Source organism: Lutjanus erythropterus, chromosome 24 (genome assembly GCF_056507025.1).
Source record: "Lutjanus erythropterus isolate fLutEry1 chromosome 24, fLutEry1.hap2, whole genome shotgun sequence".
NCBI lineage: Eukaryota > Metazoa > Chordata > Actinopteri > Lutjaniformes > Lutjanidae > Lutjanus > Lutjanus erythropterus.
In genome coordinates this window covers 15,940,105-15,966,014 of record NC_139340.1, presented here as the reverse complement: position 1 = coordinate 15,966,014, position 25,910 = coordinate 15,940,105, and the positions used below count along the sequence as shown (strand labels likewise).

The following is a 25,910-nucleotide window of genomic DNA, read 5'->3' as shown; positions in this document are numbered from 1 at the left end:
ACCATCAACACTGACTGGGCATCCACATGAAAAGTGCTGAATGTTCCCTTTAACTGCTTCTGCTATGTGATGCTACTTGCTGCTTGCAGCATCCTCTGTTTAAAATAAAAACAGCAATCCAGCTCTGCAAAGACAGGTTTCCAGTGGCCATGCTGCTTCAGTAAGTGTTGTCTAATGAGTCGCAGCATGCCTCCCCTCCATCCTTCCTCCTCCCATCATTCCTCTCTCTCCTGTCCATCCCTCCATCTGCCATGTGTGTCTCAGCCAGGGCCCAGCAGGGGGATTGGAATCCCTGCCTTAATGCAAGCTGCACTGGCTCAGCTGCAGACACACATGTACACACACACACACACACACACACATACACCAGCGAGGATTACAATAGTCTCAAGAGTAGCTCCCTCACCAGACGCCAAATTCTTCACCCTTTCGTCTTGTCTCCCCCATCCCTCTTTTCATGCCCGAGGACTCGGCTCCCTGGAACTGGGTTACACTTTAATTTCCTCCTAATTCTCAACTTTAAATGGTATAAATTGTTTTCAGCTATCAAAGCTCCCAAATTCAAGGCTATAATTGGAATTTTAAATCCACTTGGATCCCTTTTTAGCAACTGAAAATAGAATAATTAGAGCAAATCCTCAGTTCTCAGCTTCATATTTTAAAAAAGGGGGAAAGAAAGCGAGACAGAGAAGGTGGAGAGTGAAGCACTCACCACTACTAATGTGGTTTTCATCGGTGCTACAACGACTAACATTACCCTATGGCGGTCACTATCAAAGCCCTCGATAACATCCTCAAATGTTTGTTCCTCGCCACTTCCTGATCTCGGCTGAGAGGCCACTTTTCGCAACACTCGGCACCTCCTATTGGACGCAAGCAGATACTCATCGTGGCCGTCACTCTCACTCGCTCGCCCGGGGGGGAGGAAGGAAGCGCCAAGGTGATAAGGAGGGAGGACAGGGAGCATAGGAAGGGGGGTGATGAAGGGTGTTATTATGGCGAGGGAAGAGGGGCATGGGAAAGGGCTGCTCCTCGGGGGGCGTCGAGGCACTTACAGCTCCCCGTGTGAAATAATGTTTCCTCCATGTAATGTGGAGGAATGTAAGGCAAGGCTGCTTACATCAAAGAGAGCGACGGGCGCTCAGGAAATTGAAGACTGGTATGTAAATTTCTGTGCGAAAAAGTGCCGGATTGCACGAGACTGTGTGAGATCTGAAATGTGGTCATGGAGGCAACGTGTGTGTGCGTGCAAAACCCAGAAACATTGATTTCCTAAGCATGTGTGGTTCCATGCACCCTGATACATGTCATACAGGAATTTAGTGGAATCAACCAGTTTTTTCTAATTAACCTAACATAAATTTATCCAAATTAATTTAACTTAGATTTTCTAGTACTTCAGAACTGATACTTCTCATGAGAAGTGTGTGAGAGTTAAAACTCTGCTGAGACTGACTCTTAAAAATGAGAAAATGTAACAGGAAGTCAAATTTGTCAACAGTCAACTAACTTTTTTTAAAGTTAAAACAGTTTCATCGTGTGTCTCACCTTGCGGCAGGCCGTCCCACACGTCCAGCCAGTCGTACTTGCAGTCGCCCTCTCCCACCAGCAGGGGATCGTTCTCCAGGTCAAAGGTGAGGAACGTGAGGGTGATGTCCATGTGGGGCGGGGCGATGATCATGTAGGAGCACTCCAGATTGTGGGGGTATTTGTCCGGGAAGCCCGGGGACTCGATCATGCCGGAGGGGCTGGTGAAATTGCGGAAGCAGAATTCCGACCCTGCGTGCACAGAAGGATAAGAGGATATTTAGAAGGGAGCGAGCAATCGGTCATATTAGGAGCAGATACAGGCGTGAGCAATTGATCACGGCGGGATATCTCATCTGACTTGCAGAGGGTGTTTCAGAGAGTCGTTCATCACTGACAGAAAGCTGGAATATACAGTGGCTGCTGTGGTGAGACACACAAACACACACACACGGTTTATGATTACCGATGGAGGAGAAAATACACAGTGAGTAAATGCTCAAGTAGGCGTGTCTAACGCTGCATATGAGCAGGGTAATAGCTCTGTTTGTCAGTCAGTGACCCAACTCTATGCCACTTTTTTGCAGATCCGGACAAAGTATTCAGATCTTCTACTTAAGTACTAATAGTCTTGCATTCAGAAGCTTATTTAAGTAAAAATATGCACATATTACTAGCAAAATAATGGAGTAACTGTCCTGTGAGAACCACGAATCACCAGAAAATCAACTTTTCATGCAGGGGTTCTGCAAGTGAAATTAAAGACCACAGTGAATGTAATTTAAGACCTACTCCTAAAGAAGCACACACACAGTTGTGTTAACATTTTGTGGTTCAGTGGTGGGTTTGTTTTGCGGTTGTTACAGCGTGATCAATACATTTTTTCCCCAAGAAACACATTTGAAAGTCTGAAGTTGAATCCAACTTTCTAAAAGTAACGTTTACTTCAGAATTATTTTTTTAAAGACCTGCAGAAACATGCAGACACCCTCTCATGAGAAAAACAGCCCTGTTTTAAGATTTGTGACAATGCATTTTCCAGATAATCCAATAAAGATTTTTAGTAGCTTAATAATTTAAGTTATAGCAACTAGCGGCCAGCAGAAAACGCACCTTTATCTTGAATAAATCATGGATTACTCTGGATTTGAACATTATTAGAAACGTTTGGGGATCATGTAAGAAAACAACTCCACAAAATATATAAAATAGATCTGGGATTTGTTGACATTTTAATGCAGAAATCTTGCATATCACAGCTTAACCACCACTGCATTTTTGACACAAAGCACAGACATTTTCAGTCACTTTCAGGTTCAAAAACAATAAAAAATGTGAACAAAAATCAACCATACTTTCAGAAAAGGAGCAATATTATATTTGGTGGCGTTATTGTGCCCTTAAAAGACCCTGTCCTCGTACATTAGAGGTTACATAACATGACAGATTTAATGATACACATTTATGTGGGGCTGAGAGGGGAGCAGACTGACCCTGGCTCTATTTTATGCATTCCAAACAAATACTCTCTTCTTTTCTCGCTCTCTTCCTCTCTCTGTGAGTCTGTCTCTCTCTTTCTCGCACATACACACTCACGCACACCACAAACGTTGTGTAATGGTTCTAAGTGGGCCCTTTGCGGCGGCTCCTCATTAGCCATGCAGATTTATGCACCCTGGGCGGCTCACCTTGAGCGGCGGCAGCTGCGCGGCTCAGATCATCTACCCATCAGCCACTGCTCCGCGGCCCACTGGGGAGCCTGAGTCACGGCCGAGTGTTTACGGACCGGCACATCAATGAGGACAGCAGAAAGAGCTGACAGTCCAGCACACACACACACACAAAACAGACGGGGAACTTTACACAAATGTCACACACAGACTCATTCACAAACCCTGGCTGTCCGTTCGCCTCGAACATTTCTATCTTTACATGTGAGCTATAAACAGTCAGGTCTGTGTGTGTCTTTCTAATCTATTTTTATGCCGGCCAAGAGGGCAAATATCTGTGTGATAATGCTGCAGGATTTTCGTAAGATCTTTGTTTAACTGCACATGTCAGAAATGCCTGCGGTTGTGACCTTTCTAAACCCACTGATGGCACTTAAATCACTGCTCTTCTTGCGCCGATTTACAAGTGCACTTGCAGCGGACATTTGTTTTTACTGCCTCTCTCCAGCTGAAATTGTGCAAGATCTGCAACACATTTAACATTTTTACGTTGCCAAGAAGCTCACAACTGGCAAGAATATAAACAGCATAAGGAAAGAGTCTGTTCTTGCGTTATTTTCCCATCATTGAGTGTGTTGGAAAGCAGATAGGGGAGGTCAGGTTGAAGAGGCTCGGGGGAGATTCTGGTGGATTTCAAACCTGGGAAACTGCTCGGTGTCAGAGAACTGCCAGGATAGTTAACCAGGGGCCATTTTACAGAAGATCTTATCTTAACTGTTTAGTAACCATGCAAATCAGGGTTAGGACCTGATTCATGAAAAGGCGAACAGTTCCTATCCTAACTTAAAATAGGAAATGTCTATTACACAAACAGCCTAACTTCCCAAAATATTATTATTTATTTAAAAAAACTCTCCTAACTTCAGGATAACTGTAGTAGCTAACTTAATACCACAGCAAGAAGAAAGAAAGTCACACAAAATAGATTTTTTTTTTAATTAAAAACCTGCAGACAGTGCTGGTGCAGTAAAAGTTACTGAACACTGATTTTGCAAAGCTGCAAGTTTAAATTTTCAGATTCCAGGCAGGACAATGAAGCTTTTTGTTGCTTTGCTATTTTCTTAGGTACTTTAGATGCTATCAAATGTTTATATGGAACATGACAACCTTAGCTAACAGTAGCTAATGTTTGTGTTCACTCTTGTTTAATCCATATGGTTTCTCTTTTATTGCTTTTGCACAGTGTACATCAGATATGGCAGAGCCTGTGTCTGTTATCTTAGTGCACTTCTTGTTTTCACTCCTAAGTTTTCATCTACAGTCTGTTTCAATGCTAAAAAAAAAAAAAGATAGTTACAAAGATGTTTAGCTTTGCAAGATGAGAAAATCAGCGTTGGTTGCTTGGTAACAAATACAAAAGCCGATAAGCGATGCTGGATTGATTTACTTGAAAAATTATTTACTCCTGTAATACTGAATTCTCTCTTAAGATTTAAGACGGGAGGTTTCCGTGATGTGGCCCAAGATACATTTTCATAAAAGCAGTGTTTAGGAGTGCAGACATGTTAACAGCACATTCCTCCTGCAGCATTCCTCTAAGGCACCAGTCCTTATTATCAGGCAGCCCTATAAAAGCAGAGGGGTCGGCTGGCTGCTCCGGCCCTCCCCTGTCTACACTTGGTTAATGGCAGAGAACTGACCCCAATCAGCGCGGAGAGAGGAGGGGAAAAAACTCAGGAGACACACACTGTCTGCGTCTCGCCCGCTTTGTTTTTCCTCTGCTTTCTTCTCGCTCTGTCCTCCCGTTTTTGCTCTATTTTGACGCCAATTATCTGACATTTTCTCTCTGCTTGAGTCGCGCGTGTACCTGTCTGTCAATCTGTTCTGCATGTATGTTGCACTGAAAATGTTGACACAAATTTTTCCCTTCACATTTTAAAAGCAGCGCTCAACCTCTTGTGTCGACTCCCACACACACACACACACACACACACACACACACACACCGCAACATCAAAACACTAGGAGCCTGGCCGCCTACACAAACACACACACACACACACACACACACACACAGAAGTAGGCATGTTGAAATATGACGGCAATTTACAGCAAGCTACTGGCGCTATCTCCCTTTCCACTCAAATAGTGACCTCACCTCTGTGTGTTAAGCGTGTTTCTGTGTGTGTGTGCGTGTCTATGGTTACTATGTATGAGTGAACAGCATAAATTGGAGTAAACACAAACACCATGAATACATTAAAGCAGTAAGGTGCATGTGATTGTAATGTGCCCACAATGAAACAGTAAATGAACTATGCAGTATGCATGAGCCATATGCCGTGTGAGTGCGTGACTTTGCATGTGTGTGTATTTTTTGTGTATTAAAGGGATAGTTCGGATTATTTCATGCAGGATGTATGAGGTACTTATCCATAGTCGTGTATTAGCTGCAGTAGACGCTAAGCAATGAACGACTGTGGACAAGGTGAGCAACAAAAGGTATTTTAGCTGCCAGACAGCCTTCTGCTGCTGCTGCTCTCCCCAAACCAACCAAACTCCAAAGGGAAAATCAGCAATTATACCACGCAGAGTTGCTGGTCTGCTGCTGCCTCAGTTTGCTAGTTTGTGTGTGTTATTGTGTGACTTTGGTGTTTTAAAAGGATAGTTTCGATTCACAGAAGTCACACAGTAACACACAAACTAAGAGATCCAAGCAGAGACAGACCAGCAACTCCTGTGTTCTGCAGGGTAAAATTACTGATTTTGTGTATGGAGTTTGGTGGGTGTGAAAGATGAGCAATATCTGACATATAAATGGTGGTTTTCCATCCAAAGTCTGTCTAATGGCGCAGTAAAGATGTGCAAATGTTCTAAATATAGCCTACACTTAAACTGACATTGATTTTTTCAAACAAACCTATCAATAAGTACCTCATACAACCCCACTTCAAAATCCAAACTACCCCTTTAAGATCCGCACGTGTCTCTTTTGCTGCTGGCATGTTTGTCTCTCCGTATGAGCCCCCTGTGTGTGTGTGTGTCTGCATCTGAAGGTGTGTGTGATGGCTTCACAGTATGTGTGAGACCCACTAACACACTGGCCTTGTTTCTTAGTGGGTCACAGTGCAGCAGTCTGGAGTCCTACTGCCGAAAAAAAACTTAAATCTGAGCACAGCTTGACTCCATCGCCTCCAAACACACACACACACACGTACTCCACTGTCTGTTTTACACTCGGTGTGCACGAAACAGTCGCTTCAAACGCTCTCGCTCGCTGCCACGTGCCAACGCTGTGTGTGTGCATGTGTTCATATATTCGCGTGTTCACCCTTCGTGGTTCTTGCGTATGCATGAGTACCTCCTCTTTTCGTTAGCGCTCATTACTTCACAGTATATGAACATGCCAAAAACAAGTTCCCCTCGCCGCCTCCCTCCGTCACCACTTGGCCTGTGTCTTACACACACACACGCACGCACTCGCACATGCTCGCCGTACGCGGGCCTCCAGTTGGTGCTTGCATCGCACCATGAGCTGCCATTTGGCAAGAGCTGTTTGCTGGCAAAGAGGGGGAGGTCATAGTGTGAGTGTGTATGTGTGAGTGTGACGGAGGGGGGGCGCGAGGGTGAGTTGCTGGGTAGAAACCACTCGACTCTTGCACATGAGTGCCTGATGTAGTAGCGGCTCCACATGTTGTGTCAGGGCAACCCCTTCCTCCTCCTCCTCCTCCTCCTCCTCCTCCTCCTCCTCCTCTCTTCTCCTCTCATCCTCTCCTTCCTTCCCTGTCTTCTCAGCAGCGGCGTGCTGAGTCTGTGTTCATTCACTCTTTTAACTCCGTCTCGCGTCTTCGTCGTCTCGCTCCTCCCGTCTTCAGCACGCAGCTCTCGCTGAGGGCTCACCTCTGCGCTTTACACAAGCATCTACCTATCTTTCTCCGTGTGACACACATCCGCTCCTCATACGCAGACACATGCAGATCTCTCATGTAACCCCTGCTTGAGCTCAGCGCAGGGCTTCATTGAAGAAAAATCTCTCCCGGGGCATCTGAGGGGAATGGCATGTGTGTGTGTGCATGAGCGTGTGGCGGAAGGGGCGTGCTACTCAGGGGGGTTAGGGTGGAAAAACCCACAATAACAACAACAACAACATCGCGAACAAGAAGAAGACCCGAGAAAAGACAAACAACATTCTTGGCGTGCCACGGCTCGACACTTTTATAGACCCACAGAGACATTCTCCATTAGTCTGAAGCAGCTTTATTTACAGAGGAATGTGCATTTCATGATGCTAGAATGTCATCATCATGTTTTTTTTAGCACTAGGGCTGGGTACCATTCACTTTTGAATTGATGCGGTACCGATACTGGTGTCTGGAATTCAGTATTTTCCATGTTTTGCTCTCTCTGTAATTGCAAAACTGATATTTCTGTTGTCCAAACTTCTCAGTTTGAACATTTTGTTCTTCGTTTAGAGCAGGGATCTTCCCTGTGGTACTGCCGTGCTTGCAACCCGGACTCGTGCTGCTGCTTTCCTGCCTTTTGACAATTTTAAACAGTGTTATTTGAACTGCGGAGGGTTGTGCAATAGCTTGTGGTGTTCTTATGACCTGCAAGATGGTTGATACGTGCCATATGTGTAATGTGCAATATTGTGATTTGTTACAGTATGTGTTTGTCTTTTTTCATACTTCTACTAAAGGGTGTGCAGCATTTGAGTCCAAGACAAATTTCCCTACAGGGATCGTATGGTATCATACTTTTCAGGCCATGGACCGAGCAGGGACCCCCCACTGCATAAATTGCATTGAATATTTGCATGTCTCTCGTTTCTGCTCACCTGTAGGTACTAAGTCCGCACCGTGGCTAATGTTAGCTGTTTTAGCCTGCACTAGTTTCTGAGTTGGAGGGTACATCACAAAGTTATAAAACCATCCAGTGAGGCTCACAATGCTCAGTCAGCACCCTTAAAGATACACCCAACCCTTCACACCATTACCTCTGTTGTGTGTTGAGGAGTGGCGTTACCATCATCGGGTTTTTTCTAATCGTGATCATGAAAAAAGCAAAGAGCCTCCTGCTATTTGTGATCAAAGTCTGTCTTATTCATGCAGTTGCTGATCATGTCTTATTATTTCATTTTGGGACGCATTCTCTTCCTCGTTGATCACGTTTAAACACTCTCTGTGCTCATCCAGTTTATTTATTCATGAATTTAATTTACCATCAGCAGTTAATTACTTGTGTGTAATTCCAGCGTCAGGATGGATCCGGGTGTTCCAGGAATAAACACTGCATGGCAATCAGCCATAGAGTAACAGCAGTGACTGACTCCAAGGGTCGGCGTCCAATCAACATGATAGCATCAGAAATACACACGGGGGCCAATGTTATGACTGGCACTTGGGCGGGGGGTCCAGCCTTAGGCTGCGCTCCCGTCGCGACCCTACAGATGCCACCGCAGCGGTCACACGGAGGGGACCCAACGCCCCTGGGCGCTCCAGGCCCGCGTCTTAACTCGGGATTGGCTGCGACTTTATCTGGCCCCGACGTGCCAGTGGTGGGCTTTGGGGGAACTGGGGAAAAAGGGGGCTTCGCTTGTAAGTCTTCCCCCTGTAGCCGTGGTAACAGCGTCAGTGGCACGTGATGGAAGTGGAAGTGTATAAGGGATGGGTGCGGGCGTGGGGGTGGAGGTGGTAGTCGGGGATGAATAAAGGGTTAAGCACGCATGAGTAGGAGCAAAGTAGGCCACAACAATAATGGGGGGGGGGGGGTCGTGCACTTTCACTGTACAGCAGGATTAAGGCATACGTGTGTGTGTACAGGGGTGGGGGTTGGATCGGGGTGGGTGGAAGGAAGGATGTTGTTTTGGGGCAAACGCTCACCGCTGGCTCCCCCTCAGGAGGAGGGTGGAGGGGTATCACGATGGATGTAGAGTCAAAGGTCAGCTCCTGCTCCTTCTTACTGGAAATAATTAGCTTTCGCTGCACTGTACCCTGTCACACACACACACACGCACGCACGCTGACACAAATACACACATGTCGACGCAAACAGATTGCTTGTCCAACTCAAAATCCCCTAGAGTTGTTACAGTCATCGCTTATGTAATAGGGTTGAATGAACAAAACAAAAACAAGCCGCCGTATCATTAGTTCATACAAACAGACCAAGATCACACACACACACACACACACACATACACACAGCCAAAACCAGACACACACTGTCTGACTTCTAGACACTGTGGTGGGCTCAGCCCGGACTGTACTGTCTGTTTAAGACGGGAAGGAAGCCGAACGCACACACACACATCTGACATCTCCCAGCTGTGTGCTGAGATTTCTATCTCTGCAAGGACGCACCCTTTAAAAACACATAAACACAAACCCACACACTGTACACAGCTAGACGCACTGTACCAAAAATATCTAGATTGCCCTCACACAGCTTTTGCAGCCCCGTTACAGAATTTTAAAAGACAGTTTTAGAATTGCTGTCTTCCAAAGCTGATTAGGAATTACCAGCACACAAAAAGGCAACTAAAATCCATTAACGAGGGTAAAAGTAATGGCGGTGCAATTACCTCCACTCTGGTAAATAAACACATCTCAGCCGGGATCTCTGAGTTCCCGTCAGAAGTTTGCGAGCTGTGTTTTAGCGGGAACCCGTGGCCCGGGTCTGCCACGGTAAGACAAACAGCTATGATGAGAGAGCGTGCAGGCGCTGGAAACGCCGTAATTAACACATGGCCTCAATCACGCATTCTGAATACATTTTCACTCTCTGACTCACTCCTCCTTTGTCGCTCCGTCTCCCTTCACCCCAATCATTTTCCCACTGTGTCTGTCTCCGTTCGCCTGTCTCTCCACCTCGCAAAAACACACACACACACACACACACACACACACACACACGTGCATGTATCATTCCACCTCCACATACATACAGACAGACAGAATCTCACACAACAAGCTGAGTGGAACCACCCACGCACGCAGCGAGCAGACACCTACATGTGCTCTCACTGTGACACAATCTCTTATACCCCCTGAATTTATACCAGGATCTTGTTAAAGCCATGGCAACCGCATCCCCCATCCGCCAGCCTTCGATCCATCCAGCGTGCACACGCGTGTGTGCGGGACAGATGCAATCTACGCTATTACATTGTCAGGGTTCAAGTTGGTGGCCTTGGTAACCGAGCTGAAACGTCAAATCTGGGTCACATTAGTTTGACACAAAACCAGAGATATGTTTCAAAGGTAGGAGGTGATAAGTCGGTGCATTCTTTCTGATCGATGCTTATTTTTTGTGCCCTATAAACCCAAACTTTTACTTTTCTTCAGAGGCTCTTAGCTGAAACGCCTTTTTAATTTCTTGTTTTTCAATTTAGATATATTCTGAGAGCTAAACATTTGAATTTGAAGAGATATTTTGGATTATTTGAAGTGGGGTTGCATGAGGAATTTTTCGATTTTGAGTGTATTACCTACAGTAGATGGCGGTTGACAGCAAAGCATATTTTAGAGGTCCACTTAAAAAAATCAATGTCAGTTTAAGTGTACACTATATTTATTTATTTTCAGCACTTTAGTTTATCGTTAGACAGCCTTTTCTGATGGGAAACTGCTGTTATAAAGGCCGAAGAGCACCCTCTCTAAACCAAACAAAATCCATAGGCAAAATCATCCATTTAACATTGCAGAAATGAGAGTTGCTGCCTCGACTGGTGAGCTTCTTTGTGTTATTCTTTTGAAGCACTGAAGTCACTCAACTGCACAAACAAACTCACTGATCAAGGCAGTGGTAGACCAGCAACTGCTGCATTCTGCAAGATAAAATAACAAATTTTGCATACGGAGTTTGGTTGGTTTGGAAAGAGCACTATTTGGCTAATTTAACTGTGATTTCCCATCAGAAAAGGCCGTTTGACAGCAAAATAAGAATATTCTAAATGCACTGAACACTTGAATTCATGTTGATTTCATACAACACCTCAAAAAACTACAAACTATCCCTTTAAATAAATGCTGCTCTGCTGTAGAGCTTCCTAAAATGTTACAAGTGCTGCAAAGACAATCAGCTGGTAACTCCCTTGAACATAAATCTTTTAGCTGCTTCAAGGCCACCTGCCCATTTCACCTCCCCGTCCACTACACACACACACACACACACACACAAACACACACACACACCCCTCACCACCACCTCCACCAAAGCAAATATACTTTCCACTACAACCTCACCTGCAAACCGCGCTTCACCTCTCGCACCTCGACGACCTCGAGAAAATTCCATTTCGGCACACACTCATCCCCATCAATCTCCTCGCCTCCGCCTCTACCCATAAACCTTTAACCTTAAAGTCCAACTCCAAGTTGCCTTGGAGCTCTCTCCATCATCCCGCCGCCGCCGCCGCCTCCTCCCTCCCACAGCTGAACCCTCCTCGTCTCCCCAGAGGAAGCGGATCCTGCTCCAATTAAGCAAGCATTCCTCGCATGCTTCCAGGCGGCTTGAAAGTATTTTTTTTTTCTCTCCTCTCTAACTTTTGTTTACATGCCCGGCTGCCTCTGCTGATGTAAATTGCTGCGAGAGTGTTGGGGAGCGTTGGGGTGAATGATCACAGGTTTCGGGCCATTAACACGGGGCAAAGAAGTGGTACAAAGACAAAATCATTTACTTAAGTGTTAATGTACATAATGTTTTGCGGAGAAGTCGTCTGAAACTCATGTTTCCCATGAAGATCTTTGAATGCTTTTAGACATTGAGATAAATTGCATGCAATGAGCTGTGGACCCTGACCAACAGTGGTAACGGACACAGTCAGTGACTCAGAGGCTGTGGCACTTTTTGTGAGATTTTTGTCCATATTGTAAAAAATAAGCAACAGGAATCAAACATCAACACTGTGCAACTGTGCTTTGTATTCAAAACTGCACATCAGCACAGGATTATAATAAATCAAAGTGAAAGAAGATCAGAGCAGCTAACACTCTGTTCTCTGCTGAATATCTAACATAGATCCAATTTAATGATCAGCTTTAGCTTATTTTTTTTAATTACTGAAATATTTTAGCAAAAAGAGGAACTTTCCAAACTTTGACAAACCAATCACTCACAACTTTCCTCTTCTTTATCATGTGTCCAGTCCAGTTCCTCACCTGTTTTGAAGATCTCGTAGCGCAGGGAGAAGCCCGCCCCCTGGTGGGCGTAGTCTGAGACGAATCTGATCTGGAGGGAGGGTCCGGACGAGATGATCGGTGCCGGGGCGATGTTGCTGCAGTGTCGACCCAGAACATCAGCGGTTTCCGAAGTCCCGTCGCGGATCTCGATGAAGTCGTACCTGAATTACAAAAAATAAAGAGAAATAACAAAGGAGGAGGTTATTTCCTGTTGGTTTAAAATGTTCCCCTGTTGGAAAACGATCCTAACATCCAGTTTACATCGAGCTCAACGCAGCAGGAAGGGATTAAGAGAGGCGAGGAGATAAAAGGGGAGCAGCGAGGGTAGATAAACATAGATAGATAGTTATGGCATTATGCAACAAGCTAAGCTAATAAAAACCAGACAGGTGTGGACCTATTTACCATCAGAGATCAGCCTGTGGACAGAATACATAGTGTCCAGGAAGACAACACAACATGGAGGCACAAGGAAATATATCTGCCACAGAGTTGGCTCTCAGTCGAAGCTTCTCCGCCTTTCCTCTCAGCTGCATTCAATAAATTTAGCTCTTACGACCGAGTTCTGCTCAGGACAACAAACTGAGTCAGATCCCTTTTACATCAGCTCAGGGCGAACGAACCCCAAAACACTGAATCCTGCCGGATCACAGGAGAGAGAAGAGAGGGAAGGCCGTGCAAAAAAAAAAACAGAACGTACCGGAGCAAGAGGTGGCAGTCTGAGGGTGAAGATGCAGGCAAATAGACAGCTGGGTGGATTCATTAACAAGGAACATAAAAATAGACAGAGAAGCTCATGAAAAAGTAAAGAGGCGAGGGTCTGGGGACAGGAAAGGTGAGGACATTAGCAGCACGAGAGAGAAATCAGGATAAATAAATGCGAAGACGCCTCGCTTTTTAGCTTCCGCATGCTTGAGCTCTCAGCTCATCATGACCTTTGACTAACCGACTGACCCTGAACGATAAAAAGCACATTCTTAACTGTCAGGTCAGTGTGTTTGTGAGTGTGTGGCTTTATGTGTGTGTGTGTGTGTGTGTGTGTGAGAGAGAGAGACAGAAAGACAAGAGGGAGCCCACCTGGCTTGATCCAGAATTAGCTCATAGCCCTGTGTGTCATTCCTCAAACATTACCGGACACATGCAGCAGCAACGACACACACTTCACTGTCTCTGGTTGACAAATCAGTCCATCACAGAAAATGTGCACGTCTTTAGTTTGGGACAAATTGTTAATATTCATTTTCCACAGGTCATCAACTATATCTTCTTCTCTAGATAAACTTGAAACTAAACTTATTTAAAAAGTTAAGAGTTTGAGAGTTTTGTTGATTTTGGAGGCCCCTGTGGACACAAGTAATAGTGTTTCCACCGTAATAACCACAAAATATAACATAAAAAATAAAATAATCTCCTTTTTCACCGGCTAATATCAGACTCACTGTAATTTTGCCTTTGAAAACATCAGCACAGACTCAATAAATCTGCTTTTACTGAGACTGTAGACGGTTGTTAACTTATGTGAGTCATAAAGAGGTATCAGTAATAAATTGAGACTGTTTCATAACAAGTTTAGAAAACTCCTTGCACTAGCTTTAAGTTTATTTTAAGTGTAATAAATGGTTGAAAACACATTTCTTGTTACACTTAAATTGCTCTGCATGTGTGGCCAAACATCTGCTACTCCAGATGCTGCAAGTTTCATTTACTTGACAATATTTCTAGGCCTCAGACAGGTGAGTGCTGCACAATGAAAACTGTTATTTACTATAAAACGGAGTTGCTCGGTGCATTAAGCCCAATAAATGATAGCATAGCTGTGTTGATATGATTAAGAACGGGCCAGCCCATGCCTGGCAGCTGACAGTCAACCAGCAGCTTCTCAGGTAGTAATTTGGGGTTGGGAAAATATTAGAAGGTGTGGAAAACTCCATAATTTCTGTTTGTTGCCATCTCAGTGCGTAAGTGCTGTTTTAAGTGAATTTTACTTGAGTAATGTTCTTCCTAAACGGGCAATCATACCTCTTTTTGTAAGCATTCGTTGTGTTGGTGCTCTGTCTGACTGAATCTGCATTCATTTTCTGCTAAAAATGCATGTTGTTGTGAATAATTTCCTTGTAATTTCTGTCTCTAGACTATGGTTCTCTTTCTCTCTGCAGTGCAAACAAGTCTATTCACTCCCCTTATTGTGATTCCCCGCGTAACTAACTGCATCGCAGCGGGAACCCTGCAGCTACGTTGAGGACACCCTCCCGACGTACACGCACTCTCCTCAATTAGTTCATATGACGAAGCCGTCAAAAAAACAACGGGGCCGCTGTTGTCTCACTAATTACTGTGATGGGCTCTTTGATGCTGAAAAAGCATCACAGACGTCTCTGGGTTTGGAGACGCAGCATCTTGCTAAAACTATTTGTGGGGTTTTTTTTCCTCACTACTTCCTCAAACTAAAGTATTGAGTAAAGCTGAGGGGGCCTCAATCGGCACTGGGCTGTGTTTCTCTCCGGCATCTAAGCACTAAGGCTGCTTTTGTACTGCGGCTTGGAATAAAACCTGGATTAAGTGGAGTCACTAAGCCTCTTTTTTTGGCTATCTCATTCCTGCAGCGTATTGATTCCTATACAGAGCATTCAAGCTAAGACTGCTGATGGAGGGATAATCCCGACCACATTAATCTGGGTCGGAGCGGCGCACATACAGGTGAGGATCACAAGTGCGAAAACGCTGCAATGAGCCTGTAATTTCACCACAGCGTTTGTCAGCATCACACAAACATCTGACTAATGACAACGTGCAGGAAGTGGCCTATTTCATTAAAAGCAAAGGATGCCAATTCTACCTTTTGTGGTCTTTCAGTCAAAACAATAACAAAAGACACAGTTGGATGATATTGTGAAGTCGCATGGGGTCATGGGAGTTGTTGGCCTCATTGCTAAACAACCACCACTGCCTGTGAAAAGTCATGTTCACAAACGATGTACTGTATTAAAGTTTTATTCACTCATGTTTAGTCATGCTCACTGACTTCCTTCCTCACTCTATGATGTTCCCCCAGAATCTGAACTGTCCTTTTAAAACACAGAGGTCGCATAATAACAAAAACAAGCTAGGAGACTGAGGTAGCTGTAGTCCAGCAACTCCCTCATTCTGTGAGATAAAATTGCTGATTTTTCCTATGGAGTTCGGTTGGTTTGGAGGGGGGCATATTTGGCTTATATAATGACAGTTTCTAATTGGAAAAAGGCTGTCTGATGGCTTAATTTTTTAAAAATACATTTTGCTGACCCTGTCCACAGCAGTGCATTGCTGAACTTCCTACACTAGTAACCCTGCTGCTTCTACAAACTCGGGGAACGTCGACTGCCATCTCCTATGGGTAATACACTGACTATCCAAACTATCCCTTCACACCAAAAGAAGGAGGACTACGATTCTTTCTGTGCTGGAGAAATTGGGGGTGTTTGTCGGGGCTGGAGGGTCTCATGAAAGGTGGCATCAAGTGGGATTGCGGGAACTGCAGGATCCAGCATTTTCGGTTAAAAGTCTGGATATATCCACCTCTGCTTCAGCAGTTTTGACTGTTCTCTGTCTCCGTCTGTCTCTCTCTCGAGCCCCTCAACTGTATAGATGTGCAGCTAAATCTCCGGAGTGCTCTTTCAGCAACTCACATTATATGTGCGCACCAGCCTGGAAGAACACATGTGAATTATTCAAACACAGATGTCGTTCCACTCTAAAACAATCCATATATTCAGACTTAATAGTAAGACGACATATTAACAAGTTGGAGTGTCTCAGTGCATCCTTGTAATGTGCTACAGTTAAGGAATCCGATGGCAGGGGCTGAAGCAAATCAGCACGAAAGTAGGCCTGAAGAGCACTTGTGCTGGTGGGTTAAAGTCAAGAAGCCGTTGTCCAATTCTCTTATACATGTCTTGGTTGTAATCCTGCATTACAGAGGCGATCGGAGAGGCTTTAGCGGCAAGCTCCCACGGTGAGCCTGTAAGAGCGGCGGCTATCCCTAAGTACGCCTGCTTAGGGCTGTAACTGACACATGCTTAGGGAAAACACACACTCAAATCGGCACTCATGTGCCAACAAACTCACGCGCACACACACGCAAGATAGACAGACATATGCGAGCACATGCAGATATAGACAAACGCAGGCGCGCGCGCGCAACACTTGACGCCGTATCGCCAACACCAAGGATAAAAGGCCCGCGAAAGAGCTGAGAGCCTAATTAGGTTTTAATTGATTTTGGAGTGGGTCTCTATCCTTCTCTTTCTGTCTCGCTCCCTCTCCTGTCGTGGATTAGCGTCAGTGAGTGAGTGTTCCTCAGATGTGATTATTGACCTGTTCGCTCAGCCTCTCCCCAGGCTCTGATGAATACATGCATGAGGGGCCTGACGGGTGTGAGAGCCCGCTGTCTGTCTCTCTCTCTCTAACGCACACACCCCGACGCATTCCACGACACCGCGCACACTCGGAAATCGTTTGCACATGCGCACACGCGCCTTAGCACCATGTACCGCTTGCAAGCACATTCAGGCATTCACCCATCCAGATCCAGGTTCCATTAAGGGTTGTTTTGATCCAGAAAAAACCCCGCCCATGTCTGACACCGTCCCGGCTTTCTGTCTGTCTGGCAGTCTGTCTGGGTCCGCATGACTGGCCCTGTGTTTAGGGAGCCATTACGGGGCACCAGTTTCGCCCCTCCCTCATTTGGCCCATAGAGAATATAGCCAGAGCAGAGGGAGAGGAAGCTGCAGTTGCACTGTAAAAATAAGATTTTCATTTTAAACTCGAAAGCTTTTTAATGTTTGAGTTAATGAGAAAAAGATTCCACTTAGTTCCTGTATGATGTTTTTACAGTGTAAGGAAACTAAAAACCCTTCAGGGCCAGTAATTCTGCACCAGTCCAGGCACGTCCTCTCTTCCGCTGCTCTCATATATCTCTCCACCCCCTCCGCCAAAACGACTAATTGCCTTTCACACCTTTGCTGTTTGTCGGGGACCAGGGACACTTCCTGCGGGCGTCTGCACCAAACCACAGAGCAACATGGCTGCAGTATGTGTGCCCTGTATGTATGTATATTTATAGGTCTCTCCATTGGCCTTTGTGGCCTTCAGGGCTCCGGTAGTGGTCATTCACCCTGCTATAAACAACCACAGCGAAAGCAGTTCTCATTTAACTACCTGTCTGTCTGCATTTAACTACTTGTCTGAGAAAGAAGCAGCTTGGGATATTGTGTTTCATTTAGTTTCATCTAAATGCCTACATAAATACATAAAGCCTTCACTGGGAACGTGGAAATTACACAAAAGATTAACACATAATTTGCTGTGGGTGCGTCACGGTCGTCTGATTTATTTTGTTTATGCCGATAAAAGAGCAACAGCTGTTGGAGAATATCAGCAAACCAAACTTGGCTGTACTCAGACACTTGAGGCCCTCAGCTGAAATGAGTTTCCTCTCTGCTCCGTCGTGTTTTCCTCCCCTCTCGGAGCGCGCAAACCCACAAGATCCCGATCCGGTAAACAATGAACAACTGCCTGTCGCTTCTGTCTTCTCCCTCTGGATGATGTACAGAAGCAGAAATTAAGTAAGGCGGAGGAGGAGGAGGAGGAGGAGGAGGAGGGTGTGCAGGAGACACACACCCAGATGCACCAGCATCTACATACACACACGCCACCACCCACTCCTCCCGCCCTCGATGGGGGCTCTAATAAACCATAAGTGCCTCTGAAATATTAACTAGATTCTGCGAGCAAAATCCCTGCAGATCCACAGGGCCTGCCATCTTCAATCTAGCCCAAAAAACAAATACCACTCCCCTTCCTCGTCTCCTCATCTCCTCCCGCCTCGCCTCCCTCCTCTGCTGTCCATCACAGATTCATACTTACAGATGACTGGGGCCAAACCGCTGACCACAGGCAGCCCGGCCCCCGGCCCCAGACCTTCTAGTGCGGCATCGATCTGAAACATCAGACTGCAACTGCTGTCTGAGCTGAAGCCGCGACCCCGCTGCCCCCGCTGGATGCATTTTAATCGACCGACGTCAACGCGTATCAGCGCTGGAGATCTCCCTCGCTGTGTTGTCGTTCGTCCAGAGAAGAATTTAGATCCACTTTGCGAACAGGTTTGCGGACTGAAGAGCTTCACGCAGGGAGAGCTGGACCGAGGTTATAGCTCTGATGCACTGCTCTATATCTGAGTGTCTCTATGGCAGACGGACTGTGAGACAATGGGCCCCTGGGCAGAGACATGTAAAAGGGCCCTCAACCCTCCTCAACAGGAGCAGACCCTCCTTGTAGCAGTTTTATGCTTATTTTGAGTCATTTTATGTCTTTTGAGAAACATTTTGTGCCTCTTGGTTGTAATTTTGTCTTTTTGTTGACATTTTGTGTCTTTTTTTTGTCATTTTATGCCTCTTTCTCATCATTTTGTTTCTTTCGGTTGTTCTGTTGTGTCATTTTGTGTCTCCTTGTGGTACGTTTGTGTCTTTTTTTGTAGTTTTGTGTCTCTTTGTTGTCATTTTCTCTTTTTTATTGTCGTTCTGTGTCTCTTAGTTGTTGTTTTGTGTCTCTGTGGTACTTTTGTGTCTCCTTGTTTTGTCGTTTTTTGCAACTTTGTTGTTGCTTCATGCCTCTTTGTTGTCTTATTGCATTTTGTTGTTTTTTTTTTGTCCTGCTGTTGTTATTTTTTTTGCCAATTTGTTGTCATTGTTGTCCCTCTTTGAGCTAATATTCTGTTTCTTTGTTGTCTTATTGTGTTTTTGTTGTGATTTTGTGCCACTTTGTTGTTGTTTTGCGTCTCTTCAATTTGTGTCTGTTCTTTGCGTTAATTTTGTGTCTCTTTTCCGTCGCATGATTTCCAAAGAAACAGGCTGCGGCCCAGTAGGCCCGTTCATCCACGCAGGCATGAGCAATCGATCAAAGAAAGCGTTAGAAACGGTTGATAACGCTGTAATTGTATATTTAATCACACCTGTTACTTATTATATCATCATTACAGCAACAGTAAGAGTCCTGCCCGCTGCACGCTGATGACCGTGATCTTGTCCTAAACGCCGGCCCTGTGCCAGATATTGACCGATCAGAAGCCGAACAACTCCCTTTAGTCATGACCTCTGGCAACTCATCTGTCTCTGCTTTCATCCCTAACCATCAACCTCCTCCTCCTCTTCACCTCCGTCTCTCCATCCCTCCGGCCATTGCTGATCATCTATCGATTTCCCATTACAGGCGGAATACAGACATTGATCCCACACCTCTCTGCTCCCCCTCTGGGTATTAGTGAGAGGGTGATATCATGCACACACACACACACACACACACACACACACACACACACACACACACGCAAACAGAAGAGTTGTTGCTATGTGCTGGTAGACGTGAGTGTGTGTGAAGTTATATCATGAAATCCTCCCACCTCGGGCTGCGTTCAATAACAAATAACCAAATAAAAAGTGAGAAAATAAAAACCACAAAGGTGGAAGAAATGGATCTTCCTGAATGACTCCAGTTTTATGGTGTGTGAGTGTGTGTGTGTGTGTGTGTGTGTGTGTGTGTGTGTGTGTGTGTGTGTGATTCTGCCTGTTTCAATGTTTAATTCAAGTGTGTAAAAATAAAACAGCTCCTCCTCGGGCTAGAGGAGAGGGAGAATGAAAGAACAAAGGGAGGAAAGAGATGGATCAAGAAAGGGAGGGCGGAAGATGAAGCGAAAGAGAAAGAGAGCCGGAGAGAAACAGAAAAAGAAAGGAAAAAAGAGAAAGAGGGGGAGGGAGAATCTTCTCCACCTCCTCCTCTCTCCTCCTCCTCCTCCTGCAGCTCCTGGTATATCACTGGGTAGCATCCTGGGGCTCGGTGATGGCAGATTGCATTAGAGATATGGGCCTGATATTTCATCTAGCCTTTATTACATTTAGTTCACATCAATCGGCTGGCAACCTGGAGGTAAGAGCTATTTGGCACGCGGCCGGACTCCCCCTGAAATGAAATCCTGAATTAAAGTGCCACCTCAGACATGGAGCGCCTGCATAAAGCTGCCGATTTGATTGCTGCAGTAGAGCGGCGGTTTGGCTGCGTTACATCGTCGTGAGTCGAGCACTGACTGTTTGAACCCACTGAGGGAAAAATCAGCAGCTGGCCGGGGATATTAGCCAGAGTTCAGACCCTTCGCCTGGGCTGACCAAGCACTTTTCTCCGTTTTATAAGGGCCTGAAGTGCCCAAGGGGGGATATGATGGCTGATGAGTGCTCACACACCGACAGGTTGCATGCCTAAGAGTGTGCGTGCATGTGTTTTTAAAGGGATAGTTAGGATTATTTGATGTATGGAAGCTAATATCACTCAATCACTTTAAACCGACCAAAATCCATAGGAAAAAATTTTTTTAAAAAACATTTTATGCCACAAAGCTCTGGGTTATAACATCAGTACACAATCCAACAGAATATATAACATAGTTCTTGTTGCTTTTAAATATTTTAATGCAACCATATCATACCTTTAACTAAAAAAGTAATCCATTTGAGAAAATCAACCAAACTACAAGTGTCTGCAGAACATGGTAGTTGCTGATCTACTGCTCCCTTGATTAGTTAGTATGTTTTTGTTGTTATGAATCCAAACTAACCTTTCAAGACACTGAAGTTACACAGACATTCAAGCAAATCAACAGATCAAGTCAGTGGTAAACCAGTAACTCAAGGTTTCTGTGAGGTAAAATGGTTTCGTCTATGGAGTTTAGTTGGTTTGAAGAGAGTGTTTCCCATCAGAAAAGGCTTGTTGCATGTTGTTACTTTTGTTGTTTCTTTTGAAAAGTGCTGTATGAATAAAGTTTCTTTTTATTATCAGTATTATTACTGTAGCTAAAACACTGAATATCAAGAAGTACCTCATACAACCCCACTTGAAAAAAATCCAAACTATCCCTTTAAGCATGTCCACTGAAAACATATGTCCATTTCCAATCTTTACACCTTGCTGTCGTCTATATATTTTTCTTCTTTATGCGTTCCCTTGATCAGCAGTCTAGACCACATGGCTCTGCGTCTTTCAGGTACCACACAGCTCTGGTTTGCTCTGCTGCCGTCTCTGTAATCCCAGCTGTCACGCAGATTTTCAGCCTCGACCGAGATGGTGAGCGCCCTCCACCTCTGCAGCCCCGCGGCTCCCCTCGCCGTAACCTCGCCGAGGAGCACCGTGAAAACATGCAAAAATCTACTCTCTTGCTCGCTCACGCTGCCGTGCCTAATCACACAGGCAAAAAAAAAAAAAAAAAATAGGAAGCTACCCGTAACAGAGCTACAGGGTTTGGATCAATCCGGGTAAAAAGCATGGCACAGGACGGAGAGAGCAGGGATATCGAGCTGTACTTTGGCTTTTTCCCACTTATTTCTGCTGCTATTTCAGTGCCTCAGAGCGAAATGCATCCTCCATGAAACACAGAAGGGCAAACACATTAGCGTTAGAGGTTATGCATAAATAAATGTTGGCGTGATCCCCGATTTCACTAATGGGCCTCTAAAATGTTGGTTATCACTGGATGGAGGGAAGAGGGAAGCGTGGTTACACTCTTAGGAATAAAGGCTCCCAGAGGGTTCTTTCTGAAAGGCTGAGTTTCTAACCAGAACCACTTGCTTCTGAGGAACCCTTTTTTTAATGAAAGGCTTTCATCAACGGAACCCTCAGAACCATTTTTTATCAAAAGACTGTTTTGGAAGGCATCAATATATGGGATTTAGTCATTTATGCTTCATCTGCAAAACAGACAATAAGAGTTCTGAGTAGAACCCCCAGCGTGGGTTCAAGATGACACCCTTGGATTATAAAAAGGTTCTCAGCAGTAACCCCTGGGCGGGTTCTTGTTAGCACCTTTAAAAGTTGGAGAGGTTTTTTACAGATGGTTCTAGTTTATGTTGGGGTCTAGGTAAAACGCTCTGAAAGGGTTCCAGGTGGAACCTTTATAAAAGGTTCTTAGGAACCAAAGTGGGTGTGTCTTATGGTACAGGTCGTTGTGCGCCGTGCAGCGCCCTCTGTTGGTGACGACCTTGATCACAATGGTTCCACTCAGTAGGAATTCGGGCTGGTTCACTTGTTGGCACCCAGAAGAACCTCACATGGTTCTAGTTAGCGCCTTTATTTCTCAGAGCGTAGTCTTCCAAACTCTCACTCCTGCATGCTTGTAGAGTTACTCACATGTACAGGATTTTTCCCACCCACGCTCCCTGACACACACACACACACACACACACTCATACATACAGGATGAAGGCAGATTGAGTGGGAGTGTGTGTTAGAGGGCAGGCCAAGGCCTCCGTCCCTCCAGGCGAGCGTAAAAAAAAAAAAAAAAAAAAAACCCATCTCAATAAAACCCTCAGCGGAGAGGAGAAAAAGAGGAGGCATTTGAGTTTTCTCTTCCTCCTCCCTCGGCCTCCTCCTGCCCTGCACGCCTTGGGCTGTGAGAAACTGCTTGACACACTGCTTATCAACAGCTGAGCCGCTCCTCTCTGCTCCACTACGGCGGGGAAGTCCAGCGTGTGCTGCAGTGTTGACACTGTGACGCTGGTGTAAAAGTGTTATTACCAAGAAACATATTGCGAGGGAGATAATTATGCAACAATTTTTTTTTTTGTTGCCTTTGACAAAAGCGACAGAAACCTGGAGACACAAAGCCGAGACATCAAAATAGCATTTCCAGTTCGCCACAACGTGACGCGACTGTGTGAATAGAGCCGACAATCATTACAAAAACCCCTTTCACCGAGGCGGCCATTGATGTCCTCATGAAAGTTACATTTCTCTCCTGGCCAGACAAAGTGCTTTGTCAGTGTAACAATGCAAAAACAGCCATCTAGGATTATTAATTCTTCAATTTACAGAGAGAAGGGAGGGCCGGAGGAGGGGAAAAAAGAAATAAATGGTTATAATTGCAGAGACTACGCTGATAAATCTTGCCTGTGTTCACTTTAAACAGACCAAACGGACAATGAGAAAGTCTCTCCCCCCGACTCAGTTGTATAAAAGTGGATTAAACAGTGGAAACCGTGACTTCTCCCTCCTTCCTCTGAGGTCAAAGACAATAGAAGACCATATGATTTGGATTATTCATGTCTCTGAGAAAGGAAACTGACCAACGCAGTCATATCCAGACTAACAGCTGGGCCTCATTCTCCTCTTCTGTTTATTCTCCCCCCCAAGAAAACTTCAAATTACATCACGTTTCTGTTCGTTCATCCTATCTGCTCCCTGCCCTCTTTCCCACACACTATCTGCCCTCCGCGTCCAAACACACACGTACGCACGGATTTTCAAATGCCGCTTGGCATTTTGATTATCAGATGGAGGTGGGGGGGATTACGTCCGGACATTCCTGATAATGTCACGTAGATAGACGCAGAAATGATTCTTGAAACTTTCCAAACAATGTGTTGTCCTTCAGCATGTAAAAAAAAAAAAAAAAACTTCAATCATCTGGTTCTAAGCTGAATAAAAAAATCAAAAATATCTTCTGGCGTTTTTGTCATATAACCAGTTGAAGAAACACACAGACTAATTATTGAACTATCTGAATCATACTTTCCATTCGCTCTTTATGTTGTCTGTACCCACGCTCTTAAAAATAAGGGTTCCAAAAGGGTTCTTCCTGAGGTTCTACCTAGGACCACCTGCTTCAGAAGGAAACTTCTTTGCAGAAAGGGTTTCGTCAAGCATTCTTTGTAAGACGAGAGCCGAGGTGGAACACCACACTGTGGGTTCTACATGAAAACCTGGGAAAATTAAAGGTGGTAGATTAACTTGGGTAGTTTGTTGTTAGAACCCTTAGAGGGTAAGACGGTTCTAAATAGAGAGGGTTCTGGGTGGAACCATTATGCATAGAGGGGTCCTCTGTAGAACCTCTCACTTTCCACCAATATGAAGCTCGCACCGTTCTCATTCAAGCACCTGATTTTGAACTGTTTGGGGCATTTAGACCAAAAATAAATTGCTTTGGAACGCAAAAACCGACACCAAAAAATTGCAGGTTCTCCTTAGGAACCAAAGTGGCCGTGTCATGTTCTACAGGATGTTGTGCATTGTGCAACGCCCTCTGTTAATGACACCCTTGATTATAGTGGTTCCACTCAGAATTGGTGGGAATGTGCATCTTATTGTAGATCCTCTGGAAGGGTTCAAAAGTTCTACCAGGTATGAGGACAAGCTGAAGAACCCTACATGGTTCCAGCTGGCACTTTTATTTCTCAGAGCGCACCATTGTGAGAATGAGGTCGATAAACTGGGGATGTGGAAACAAAAATGAGCAACATCCTCTGCTCTCTGAACTGTTGAGGTTATGCGCAGCTGATGTGCCCCTGAGCAAGGAACCCATCTAATCGCTCCGCAGAACGTCAAATATTAAGTCTGTGGTCGCACTGGGCAGAATCCAGGACATAATGTGTGTAATGGTGTGAATGGTGCTGAAAAGAGCCTTACGTGCTCGCTGTTCTCTCAGAAAAATAATTATTTCACAAAAAGAAAAACCACAGTCCACTTAATGGTCGGCGTTTTAGCAGAACGCTTGTGTCTACAATTAAAATTTCCTTTGCGATTGACCTGTTGTGGTCAAAATGTGGAAAATGCTCCAGCGAGTTGGGATCAGGCCAAACCGCCGGCAGTGAATTATAATAGTATGTAAAAAATCAGGAAATTACTTATTTGAGATACAAATGCTGTTGCGGCATACTAATAAAAATGTCAACACAAATCATCAGTGAGCCAGAATAATAACACACCATGAAGCAATTTAACTCTGACAGAAAAGATTTATAGACGTCACCATTATGACGTGCCCCCCCCCTCCCCGTCTTACTTGCAGTCCAGCCTCTCGATCTCAAAGTGCGGGTTGAAGTTGAGGACGATGCGCTGCGACGGCTCCGGCGCCGTGATGATCCAGTGACAGTTCTGATGAGGCGGGTACTCCAGAGGATAACCAGGGGAGGTGATGTAACCCGCCTCACTGGCATCGAAGACGCCTCCGCACTCTTGTGCTGCGACACAGACAGAGACACAGAAGGGCGGGGTACGGTGGTTAGTCGTTGCAAATTAGACAAAATACAGGAACAGATCAGAAAATTGAGTTTCAAGGATTTGATGCATTTCTACATCTGTCTCAAACTATTTTCCACTATCAGTTAATTACTTTGAGTGTTTTTTTTAAGAATAAATTCTCTTGCAGCTTCCCAAATGTGAATATTCTCTGGCTTCTGTAGTCCTCTGTGACAGTGGTTCTCAAACTAGAGGTCGAGACCCCCAAGGGGTTCGTGAGACAATTTACAGTGGTCACCAGATGGTTGTGTAAAATAAAATAAAATAAAATAACATATTGTGGCAAGCAGCAAGGAATGAGAGCCAGGAAGTGTCTCTCAGCCACGTCAGTCCCCTGAAGACATTCAACATAAGGTACACCAAAAAATAAGAAAAATACAGCTGGAGTTAAGAAACGTAACAGCCGCCCTAAACTCACTTAGGGTTACAACTACACTGT

The 25,910-nt window shown here is 45.0% G+C and overlaps 1 protein-coding gene across 1 annotated transcript in view; it reads right to left on the bottom strand.

Annotated features, from left to right (window-relative positions):
• nrp2a (neuropilin 2a) overlaps positions 1–25,910 on the bottom strand; it is an 84,195-nt gene that overhangs the window by 44,568 nt on the left and 13,717 nt on the right. Inside the window, exons 2-4 of the mRNA XM_084713849.1 lie at positions 25,236–25,413; positions 12,359–12,540; positions 1,549–1,779 (exon numbers count right to left, since the gene is read on the bottom strand). Of these exons, the coding sequence (XP_084569975.1) occupies positions 1,549–1,779; positions 12,359–12,540; positions 25,236–25,413 (591 nt within the window). The remainder of the gene's footprint in view (positions 1–1,548; positions 1,780–12,358; positions 12,541–25,235; positions 25,414–25,910) is intronic.